The sequence below is a fragment of the Silene latifolia genome, chromosome 10, assembly GCF_048544455.1.
Source record: "Silene latifolia isolate original U9 population chromosome 10, ASM4854445v1, whole genome shotgun sequence".
In the NCBI taxonomy this organism is placed as follows: Eukaryota; Viridiplantae; Streptophyta; class Magnoliopsida; order Caryophyllales; family Caryophyllaceae; genus Silene; species Silene latifolia.
This window is the reverse complement of record NC_133535.1, coordinates 9258707-9271034: the sequence shown is the minus strand read 5'-3', so window position 1 is coordinate 9271034 and position 12328 is coordinate 9258707. Positions and strand designations below refer to the sequence as shown.

The 12328-nt window shown below is 36.9% G+C and overlaps 1 protein-coding gene and 1 non-coding gene across 2 annotated transcripts in view; both read left to right on the top strand.

Moving 5' to 3' along the window:
- The window catches only part of LOC141607066 (jasmonoyl--L-amino acid synthetase JAR4-like), a 28404-nt gene extending 16076 nt beyond the window's left edge, over positions 1-12328 (top strand). Inside the window, exons 2-4 of the mRNA XM_074426433.1 lie at positions 8835-8936; positions 10601-11391; positions 11745-12328. Coding sequence (XP_074282534.1) covers positions 8835-8936; positions 10601-11391; positions 11745-12289 — 1438 coding nt within the window. The 3' untranslated portion in view covers positions 12290-12328. The remainder of the gene's footprint in view (positions 1-8834; positions 8937-10600; positions 11392-11744) is intronic.
- On the top strand, positions 4292-4398 carry LOC141610373 (small nucleolar RNA R71). Its single transcript, XR_012528280.1, has one exon. It is a non-coding gene; the product is annotated as a small nucleolar RNA R71 (small nucleolar RNA).

Here is a 12328-nt window from a genome sequence, read left to right as displayed (position 1 = left end):
GAGAGACAACCGGGTTGTAATGGGGCTTGGGTTAGGTGAAAAGGGGTTGGTGCAAGCACCATTTTTAGGAAATGTGAGGCTAAAGATCGAGTAGTCGCCACATCTAACCAATCCGCTAAACTCTACCCATGCAAATGAATTCTTCCACACAATATGGCAAGATTGCTATTTCCAAAAATTATTCAATTCTCTTCAAAACAAACTCAATTTGCAAATTACCAACCCTTTATTTGAGACAAAAATATACATTCTTTTCTTTTTGCTTTTTCATTTCATTTTTCTCTTTTTCTATTTGTTTTTCTTCTTCATTTTTTTTCTTTTCTATTTGATTTCCTTTCTTGCATTTTTCACGACTTGTTCACCTCTTATTAGACAAAAGTAGCCAAAGTTGCATTTCACTCATGTGGCATTAAGATCATACACCTCAAGATAAGTCAAAATTTCAACCCAAATATACTCCACAAAAGAACCACAATGACGAACTACTCAACCAAGGTGAGTTGTTTATGGGATGTAGTTAATTTGTTGGCAATAGAAACGATAAGGCTTAGGCTCAAAATGGGTTAACAAAAGGAAATGATTGACTCAAGGGCATAACAAAAGCTTATTTGGCTATTGTGAGGTTATTTTATTTGAACAAAATTGTCTCAATATGCACACCGACACTTCTACGGTAAGGAATGAGCACCATACTTATGCGTTTTGATATGACATACCACGTAAGGAGAACTACTCTCATAACCTAAACGGGACCGGTTTGATGGACCGGCCATATGGAGGCTCTATCCTCACATTTTAGTAGCTATGTCGGACATAGGTCAAGTCTCGGGCCTAATACGGTCTCACAAGGTGGTCGCAACTTGATTGTTAAGCTAGACTTCCGGGTTTTTGCAAGCAAAAACCCTAACATGTGTCGTCAAAAGGCACGAGCTAGCAAGAAGGAAAAGACACGGGCAAAACAAGTTATCATCATTGGCAACATATGCCCTCCACTTTTAGACCCTCTATACAAATATTTACAAACAATATGCAACGTGTATGGATGCAACTAATCATATGAACAAACTACGTGAATGCAAGAGTGAACACATATATACATGTCTAATCTAAATGCATACAAGTTCTAGTCCTAACAACATACCAACAACACAATCATATCCAAAACGGTTCCCAAAGGGAACACCCACATCATATATCCCCTTCTCCTCCATGCTTATATATACAAAAAGAAAAGGAAGGATAAAGGAGAAAGAATTGGAAGAATTTTACCAAGCGTCTTCTCCGATGATTCATGTGTTGCCTATCAAAATGGTTAGAACAAATGCAATATATATAATATAAACAATGCAATATTTTTGAAAATTTTCAATTTTTTCAATTTTTAGGCATTTTGTATTTTTCTCAAATTAACAAGCAAATATATACAATTATAAACAATATGCACGAAGTGGATATTTCCCTCCCCACACTTGAAATTTACATTGTCCTCAATGGAACAAAGTATAGGGAGAGAATAGGAAAAATAAATAACATATTTTTGTTGGTTTTTGAATTTTCCAAAATTAAAGAACATGTTTTTGGTTTTTTTTTGAATTTTTTTGAAAGAAAGGTGCAATAAAATAAATAACATGTTTTTGAGATTTTTCAGATTTTTCAAATTTTTATGGTTTTTATATAATGAAATTAAAATGCAAGTAAAGTATAAGTAAGGGAAGAGAATAAATACAATTTAGTGGTTATTGAGGGACTCCACCAAACCTCTCATGCAAAATTGTCTTGCTTGAATCTTCACTTAGCATGATCCATGTCACTCAAGGCACGGAGAAGACGGTCAAATGCTCTATCAAAACCTTCAACTAGAAACAAGGAGTGCCAAGCTATAGCAAACCGCACCCGACCTCTCTTCCAACACTTCTTATCATAGTTCCTCTTACCCTCCTTGGCTTTCTTTCTAGGGTCCTTTTGATGGTTAGAACTCTTAAAATTGGAATGGTAGTTAGGTGGTAGGAGGAACGGAATCTCATAAGTTTCACTAGTGGTACAACCCTCTTCTTGGTCACCAAGGTAAGGAAATTGGTTGGAAGTAGTAGGTGGAGTAGTCAACTTCTCAACATTGAGGTTCATGATATTGTCATTTTTATCCCAATTTTCTTGACTTTCCTCTTGACCCGAACTATTTCCATTGAGAGCCGCTTCCAAGGCATCAATTTGAGCTTCCCAATCACTTGAAGAATTATCCGACCAAGGTGCATCTTCTAAAGGGCTTAGATTAAATGAATCCGGGGAGTTCAAGAATGATTCAATCTCATTATTAATTTGGTCTTCAAATTCATCTTCTCTTGAGTCATTTTCACCCAAATGTCCTTTAACATCAACTCTCAACCCAAGATCACCTCCATTTCCCTCCTTGTTTGTTGGACAAACTTCCAATGGATCCAAGTGTGAAGGCTCAATGTTATCCTCATTCAAACAATCCTCCAACACATCCACTCTACAACAAGAGTCACTCATAGAAGGAGACTTCATGGAATTTTCCAACGAGAATTCTATCTTGTCATCACCAACTTGAAGAGATAGTTTGCCATTTTTTACATCAATCAAGACACCCCCCGTAGCAAGACAAGGGCGCCCTAGGATGATTGGAATTTTGGAATCTTCGGGGATATCCATCACATAAAAATCACAAGGGAATTCAAGTTTACCCACTTTGAGTGGGACATCTTCCACAAGGCCAATTGGATACCTCACCGATCTATCCGCAAGTTGCAAAGATACTCTTGTAGGTGAAAGTTCAAAACCCTTCAATTTCTTGAAGATATTGAGAGGCATGAGGCTAATGCTTGCCCCCAAGTCACATAAGGCTCTCTCAATATGAACGGTCCCAATTGTGCATGGTATGGAAAAACTACCCGGATCTTCAAGCTTTGGTGGCATCTTGTGTAATAGGATAGCACTACATTCTTGTGATAAATTGACCATGGTACTTGGACCCAATGAATTTTTGTTGGAAATCAACTCCTTCAAGAATTTTCCATATGCGGGTATCTCCTTGATGGCATCAATAAAAGGCATAGTGATGTTAACACCTTTCATCATGTGCATGAATTTCCCATACTTTTGCTCAAGCTTTGCCCTTGCCAACCTTTGGGGGAAAGGGATTGGTGGCACATATGGTCTCACAACATGTTCCTTGGGTTTTTCAACAATTTTGGTAGGTTCATCAACAACCTTGGTGGTTTCCACAACAGCCTCTACAAGATCATCTTCAACCACTTTTGGTGGTTCAACCACAACTTCCGGTTTGCGACTCTTTTTCCTCTTTACGAACACCCGGTCTTCCAACTCCCTACCACTCCTCAAATGTATAGCATTAATGGTCTCGGTTTTACCCGGAAATTTTCCATTCGAGGCTTGAAATTGACTTATTTGAGAAGCCAATTGAGAGATTTGATTATCCGTCATTCTTTGGGAGGCTTGCATTTGAGTCCTTAGTTGGTTGATAGAAGATGTTGTCTCCTCTTGTTTTTGGTTGGAATGAGTGATGAATTGGGTTTGAGTGTTGACGAGTTGGTTTTGAGAATTCATCAATTGCTCCATCATGAGCTCCATGTTTGATTTGGGTTGGGTGGATTGTGGAAAGGGTTGAGAATTTTGTTGAAATGGTTGGGAATTTTGTTGAAATGGTTGGGAATTTTGTTGAAATGGTGGGTTTGGTTGAAAGGTGGGATTTTGCTTTTGGGCTTGGAAATTTGGTGTAGATTGTTGTTTTTGTTGGAAAGTGGGGTTTTGGACATTTTGTGAGCCATGGGAAAATTTTTGGTGGGATATCACTCCGGGATGGTATTGGTTGTTGTTGAAGGCTTGTCTAGCCGGAATTGATTCCCACACTCCATTCACTTGCTCCATACAATTTGCCTCTCCCATCATCAAAGGACATTCATTTGGAGGATGCCCTTGATCTCCACAAATCTCACAACAATACACTTGAGACCTACTTGATGAAGAGTTTCTATAGGTGTTGCTTGAGTTCAACAAAGCAATTTGTTGCTTGAGTTCCTCTATCAATCCCTTAACTTCCACATTGTTTGTTGATTCCACATTGGACTTCCCTTTCCTCTTGTGGCGATCATTATTCCAATGAAAAGTACGGGATGCCATCTCTTCTATAAGCTCCTTAGCCGTCTTGTGATCAATTTTGTCTAATGCCCCCTTTCCCGAGCCGGAATCTAGGTTCATTTTCATCTCATTGCTCAACCCCTCATAAAAGTTGTTGATCAACTCATCATCTCCGATCCCGTGGTGAGGACACAACCTTTGAAGTCCCTTATACCTTTCCCATGCTTCGTAAAGGGTCTCATCATCTTGTTGAGTGAAGCCTTGAAGCTCACTTTTGATTCTTGCCGTTCTTTGTGGTGGGAAGTACTTGTTCAAGAAGGCCTTGGAGACATCATTCCAAGTTCTAAATGAATCGGGCTCACAACTCTTCAACCATTCCTTAGCACTCCCCCTCAAGGAATAAGGAAAGAGCCTAAGGCGGATTGCATCCTCCGACACTCCATTTGCTTTGAACATGTCACAACTATCCAAGAATTCATTGAGATGTTCATTGGGGTTTTCGGTAGCTCCCCCTCCGAATTGGTTTCCTTGGACTAGTTGTAACAAGGTAGCCTTCACATCAAAGTTGTTAGCTTGAATAGGTGGCTTGACAATACTTGGGTTCACCACCTTCTTCGGAGCCAAATTATCTCTCATAGGAACCGCGGCCATTGTTGTACCTTCCGGATTTTCAAATAGATTCTTAAAAACCACTACACACTCAAGTGAATAGATTAGCAAGATAGATGGCACACCAAGGTGTGCAAAAGTGACAATAACTTAGTCTAAACTAGAACAAAACAATTAATATCATGCCAATGCTCCCCGGCAACGGCGCCATTTTGATAACGGGGTTTGTCGCACTCCCCCGATCAAACAAATAACTCAACTAATGTAGTAGGGTAGTCGAGGTCGAATCCACAGGGAGCATGGGTGATTACTAATTGTCTATATTCTTATGCTTAGCTAAGTCGGAAATATTTGGATGAGGTTTAAAACTAAACAACTAAACTAAATAAAATAAAATGCAAATTAACAAAGGATGATAAATGAGTAAGAGAGGATTAAAGTTGTAATTCAAATAATTAAAAGGCCTAGAACTCGGTTCTCCCACAACAATTCGTAATTCCACATACTAATTCCCTAGGCTAATCACTCGGGTAGACAAGTAAGGAGGAGATGGCTCTAATTCGCCTAAGACCCCCCTCTCGGGTTCGAAGTAGGACACTAGCACTACCCACCAACCCCCCTCTCGGGTTCGAAGGTCGGAATCCTTAACTCAACACCCAACAACCCCAAAAATGTGCACTTTTCCGAGGAGGTCAAAAATCGGTCAAGGTCATTAAGTACTCATCATAATCCGGGTCATCCCACTCCCTCTCTCGAGGGTCGATTTCAAACGCTAATTTAGAGGTGCCCTACCCGGTTCTCCCTTTCGGTCTCAACCGAGGTTAGCAATAAGACCAAATTCCGGGTACCCGATTCCCAACCTAACCAACTCTCGTTGGTGGACAAGGGTCACAAATCAACATTACCCAAAATCGATCCTTAAACCATGTAATTCCTCTAAACTACCCTCACCAATTTCCCCAAATAATTAGCCCATATGAGAATCAATTAGTGAAGCTACTCATGTTGGGTCAAACCGAGTCCTAGTAAAAGACTACTCACTAATCATGTTTCTTAAGACAAAAGAGACAATAAAGATGGATTCTTTAATCATGAACATGATGGAAGTACAAATTCTATTACTAATCATGCAACAAATTAACAAAATTATGAGGAAAGACAAATTAATCTAAGATGGAAAAAGATTAATGCAAAAAGACACAAACTTTAACATAAGCAACCCAAAGATTCAATCTTTGAGAGCAACAACAATGGAAAACAAAGAAAAGATGAACAAGAGAGAGATTAGCATCAATTAAACAACAAGAAGTAGATTTCTAACATGAACCACTAAATAAGAATTAAGAGAAAAACAAAGTGTAAACAAATGAAATAAGGAAGAGAAATTATACCACTTAATTGCAAAAGAAAGGAACTTGGATTGAAATATGGAAGGATTCTTCAATTCTCCCAAATACTACCCAAAAATTACTAATTGTAAACTATTGAAAATAGAGGAACTTGAATGAACAAAAGAAGAATTAAACTAATAATTAAAGAAAGATCACAACTTTTTTATTGAATAAAAATAAGAGAGGAAATATGAGGGTTTTACAATATTGAGAGAGAATAAGATGAACTAGTCTAATTTTTAATTCTAAGGTAAAGTGTAATGGGTAAGGTGTGTATTGTTCTAATGAGGTTATCCTTTTATACTAATCTAATAAAATTAATAATATAATAATTCTAATTCTAATAATAATAATAATAAAAATTATAAACTAACTAAAAGACACGACTCTTCACCTAAACTAATGACACGATACAAAACTCCAACAATTGTAAAACGCAAAAGGGCAGAAAGGGAAAGCAAGGGACGAAAATCCAAGCAAAGGGAAGCCCAGCCGGTCCACCGGCCGCCGGTGATGTCACCGGCTGGGAGTCTTTTGGAAGCAAATGGTGAAATTGATGGGTGTGTGAGCCGGTTGAGGGAGAGCAGATTTGATGCGATTTGTGTTGCGAGCCGGTTGGCCGGCCACCGGTGAGCTTGCCGGCAGGGAGTTCTCTGGAAATAGGAGGTAATATACATGTATTCCCAGCCGGGTAGGGGTCGGCGGTCGGTTGACCGGCTGGGGATGCGTTTTGTCACTAATTAACTCGGTTTCGATTCCGAGTTCGTTCTTGATGACGGTGACTGATTGTTGTGGACGCCGTGGCTGTCAAAGGTGAGCAGATGGTTGCTGAATTGTTGATGCAGGTGGAGTGGTGATGCGGGTTTGATGTGGAGATGGTATGATGATTCGTGGTAGCCGCTTGTTGTTGTCACGGAGGAGAAGCAATGGTTGTGCTCGAAAATGGGGGTGATGGTGATGACGGGGGACGAATTGGTGGCTGGTATGGTGATTTAATGGAGGTGTGTTATGGTTGTTGATGATGGTGAAATGTATGATAATGGTGAATTGCAGTTGAATGAAGGAGGGAGGAGGAGTTTGCCAAAAGTCAACCTTTTGACTTTGTCAATTTGACTTCTCACGTTTGATCAATGCAAAACCCGTCTTTATTTGTTTAGCACTCGATTTCCGTCTTTATTATTCCGCCTCACCTGCATATTATTATAATAAAGTAATAATAATATTAATATTAAATAAAAATTCCCACTAATTAATAAATATAACTACGACGACTATTATTATAAATTAGTAAATAAATGAGCTAATTAGACATTTAAGCACGCAAAATTGAGTCGTAATAAGATATAAATGCGGGGTAAAAAGTGACTAAAATGCTATTCATCATATCTGTTTAAAAAATTGAACAATTTGTATTTAGACTTTTATTTTATTTTAATTATTAGATTATTTTAATTTGATGAAAATATTATATTTTAATTCAAAGATAATATTTTAATCTTATTTGATTCCTTATTTAAGTATTGAAGTTTGGAGGGAAAACTTCTAACAAGGAAAATTCTACGTTGTACCCTTGAGTTTTCGGTTTTCTATGTTGTACCTCCCCTTTTTTTATATTTTACATTGTATCCCTAAACTTCTTACTTATTTCTCCATCATGACCTCGTTTAACTCCCCATTAAGTTTACCACTATCAAACAATTGTACTTTGACCTTGCTTTGTATTAACTTATTAATGTTGTATCACCATTTTATATGAAAAACATCACAAATCAGTTTTAATAAGCCTAAACTACTATTAAAAATATTAGTTATGATTCATGACATGATAATGGAGAATTGATGAATTTTTAGGTAAATTCGTGTACTATTTGGTGGATTAATGGATCATTCGGCGAACTAATAAGTAAATAAGTAGATATCGAGTAGTCTGAATGGTAAATAAATGATTTAATAGGTCAGTTAAAAGACTAAATTAGTAAAGACAATAAATAAGGTCATGATATAGACTATTGTATAGAGTTCAGGGGTATACCATAGAATTTTAAAAATGTAGGGGTATAACATAGAAAACCGAAAAACTCGAAGATACATTGTAGAATATCTCTTTTTAACAATTTTTATTCTTTAGAATATAGAAGATTTTTATTTTTAATTTGAATGGATGTTTTTAACAAAATTTGTAATTCTAAAATACCGAGACACATTTTTATGCATGTCTTAATCTTCGTGTGTGTTTATGATGTACATATACGAATTACGATATAGAGTATATACTTAATGTAACTTCCTTTGTCCCAATTGTTTTGTAATTTTGTTAAAATACCCATAACAACCAATATAAAGGATACTGCGAAAGTGTTGATTGAACCTATAAATTTCAATTAGAGGAATTTAGCCTCACAAGTTTTACATAAAGTGTATATAAACCCAATACAAAATCTCACCAAAATCTCATTGTTTACCAAGTTACCAACAAGTATATATTTATCTAATAATCACCTCATCTCTTTGGACTACATTTATATTCTATAAACATCCACGAGTTATGGGGCTAAATTTTTCTAATTGAAACTTATAAAGTTAATTTCATAATTGCACAAAGTTATAAGGGTCAATCAACACTTTCGCGGAAATAATACAATGAGTGAGACGAAAAGAGTATACTCTGTATTTGAGGAAGTAAGTTCATATTATTGTGTTAATTCCATATTTGTGCAGCTCTGGAACAACTCAGGGGAAGCCAAAGTTCGTGCCTTTCAATGATGCACTATTCAGAAACACTGCTCAAATTTTCCAGACTTCTTTTGCATACAGAAACAGGTGCGATTTTTTTTTTAATTTCGTGTAATACAAAATCCCATTTTGGACAGTTTTACTAAGACGAGAAAAATGTCGCCATTCTAATATAAAAATGTGACCATTTAATTATAAAAATTATAACTAAAGTTGCCAATTTGTAATAATAGATGGTGATACCTGATAGGCTATCGCACACCTATGCAAAGATAATATTTATATCCTATACAACAAATGAACGTAGTACTTAGGGGTCGAACCAAAGGAGACGGGAGTTATATATTAATTAATTGTTATGGATTGAATTTTACCTTGGTAGATTAACGGTTGATTGATTGGTTTGGTTTGATGTAATGATAAAACAATAATAAAGAAAATGTCTAGGGAGGTCGGGTCACACATGGAAATTATGTAAATGCTCATATCGAGTTAGGAAGTTGATTTTACGATAAATGTTTAGGCTTAAAGACACTCACCTTACGATATTAGTGTCAACCATAGACCCGGGTCCTAGAGAAACTCTCGTCCATGACTAGGTCGTCCTACTACACATGCTTAGTCTGATTCAATTCCGTGCCTCTCGGCTTTAGAACGAATGAACAAACTTAATTGATGAATAATGCCTTTAAACATATATTAAACATTATGATGCAAACATGTGATAGAAACAATTATACAATATTAATTTATCCTTATTTTGACATTTACATATTACTTAATCATGCATGACTTCCTCTATTCCCTAGACAAATGTAACTACTCAAACATGATGAAAATGTAAACTACACTAATGATAATTAAAATGATAAACATAATGGAAATGTAAATAGAAATTACCTTGCAATATGGAAATAAACTAGAAATGGAAGAACAATGTTTGTAATGAAATAACTTGAAATGAAACTTTGGAATAAAACTTGAATGGAAATTGTATTGAAATATTTTTAACATAAAGTAAATCTAATCTAAGCTAAGCTAATAACTAAACTAATCTAACTACTAAACTTATAGAGAATTATGAGAAATTGTGTATGTGAATGATGTAAAAGGTGGTGTGTGATTAGCACCCCTTATATAGGAAACAAGAGAGTAAAATTTGTAGAGGAATCCCAAAATGGCATCCTAAACACACTCTTAATTTCCCTTCAATTCTTGAGTAATTGCCAAGAGGAATCCCATGCAAATCCTTAATGCCTCTTTAATCACTTGGTTAAATGTGATATTAGCATCCAAAGCTTCACTAAGCATCCAAAGTTTCCACCTTAATTGAACTTCGAATCTTGGGCTTGACTTTGCATAAGACCTTATTTTGCATTTCTCAAATTAATCCATCACTTTATCTATGCAAATCCATGCACATCTTTCATGTTGGTTCATCATCTCTTCTTTAGCTTAGCTCATGCTTCTAGTATTTGTACTTGAGTAGAATTGAGCTCATTTTAGCCCATTTTCATACAAAACATGAGAAAACATACAAATGAAATTAGAAAGCAAATATTAGCTCATAAACACTAAAGGTAGTGCAAAATACATATAAAATGGAGCTAATCTAAGGGGTAAAAGTATGTAAATTATGCACTTATCAATACCTTTTATCAAGAAATGTTTACATTTATCGTAAAATGGTCATATTAATGCGTGCCTAGTTTTGAAATGACGAAGTATGATTCAACGAAACATTTTTTTAGAGAGTTTCCGATTAAAGAAGGAAAAGCATTGAACATCATATACGGTAGGAAACAATTCAAAACCAAAGGAGGAATAATAGCAGGAACTGCAACAACACATGTATTTCGTCACCCACTATATAGTTCAACGATGAAGAGTATGCAATCTCAGAGTTGCAGCCCGACTGAAGTGATATTCGGGTCGGATTATCACCAATCTTTATACTGCCATCTTTTATGTGGGTTGTTACATAATGAGGAAATTCAACTTGTGTCGTCGACATTTGCTCATAGTTTAGTTCAAGCTTTTGAGACGTTTGAATTAGTTTGGGAAGACTTATGTTCGGATATCCGAGATGGTGTACTAAATAAAAGAGTCACTGACTCGGAAATCCGAGAAGCCATGAGTAAGATCCTGAAGCCTAATCCTGAATTAGCCGAAAAGATACATGAAATATGTTCCGGGTTAAGTGAATGGCATGGGCTTATACCAGCTCTTTTTCCAAATGTTAAGTATGTTTATGGGATAATGACGGGTGCGATGGAGTCTTATGTGGCCCGATTAAGGCGTTATTCGGGTGAGTTACCTCTTGTTTGTGCCGATTATGGTGCTTCCGAGGGTTGGGTCGCGGTCAATGTACATCCTAGTTCGCCCCCTGAATCGGCTACCTTTGTTGTTCTTCCTAATATCGGTTACTTCGAGTTCATCTCATTGGAGGAAGCGCTCAACGAAGGTTTGGAGCCTAAGCCGGTTGCGCTAACCGAGGTCAAGGTTGGTCAAGAATATGAGATTATTGTCACAAACTTTGGAGGTACTATTTCTCCTTAATTCCCCGTTTATCTTGTTTACATAATACATCGAGTCATGAACTATGCAACATTAAGTTATCTAACTATATATAGAAGCAGTGGTGGAGTTAGAGGGCTAATACGTCCACGGGCCCACGGGGGTTCGCCCTCCCTGTCAGATGAGATTTTTGAAATTCTTTGTTAAATTTATCGAATTTTTTTTTCGAGTGTACCTTATATCATTACCCATTTGCCATCCCTCAAAATTTTCACCCCTGACTAGGTTCAAATGCTTGCTTCGCCACTGCATATAATCATATCTTTGCAATTTCCATTGTCATGTCCCAAACTTACAAAATTGAGTTGTACAATGTAGGTTTTTATCGCTATCGACTAGGCGACGTAGTCAAGGTAACGGGCTTCCACAACAACACTCCCGAGCTCAAATTTGTACGTCGTGATAACCTTGTACTCAGCATCAGCACAGATAAGAACACAGAGGAGAACATACAACTTGCCGTAGAAGAGGCAAAGAAGCTGCTGATGGCCGATAAGGTTAATCTCGTCGATTTCACAAGTCGTGTAGACTTGTCAAAAAAACCAGGACACTATGTCATATGCTGGGAGTTAAGCGGAGATGCTAATGAGAACGTCTTACAAGAGTGTTGCGACTCCTTGGACAAAGCATTTACATGCGATGTCGCGTATTTAGGTTCGCGTAAATTTGGAAATATTGACCCCCTTGAGTTAAGAATTTTGAGCAAAGGAACTTTTGGAAAGATTTTGCAACATTCATTGAGTATGGGTGCAACTGCTAGCCAGTTTAAGGTGCCGCGATGTATTGCGTCTAGTAACAAAGCACTCTTAGACATTGTGGATAATAATGTTGCTAAGAGTTACTTTAGCAATGTATTTGGTTGAAATATAACTTCATGCATGGTCATGGCCATGGACATATTT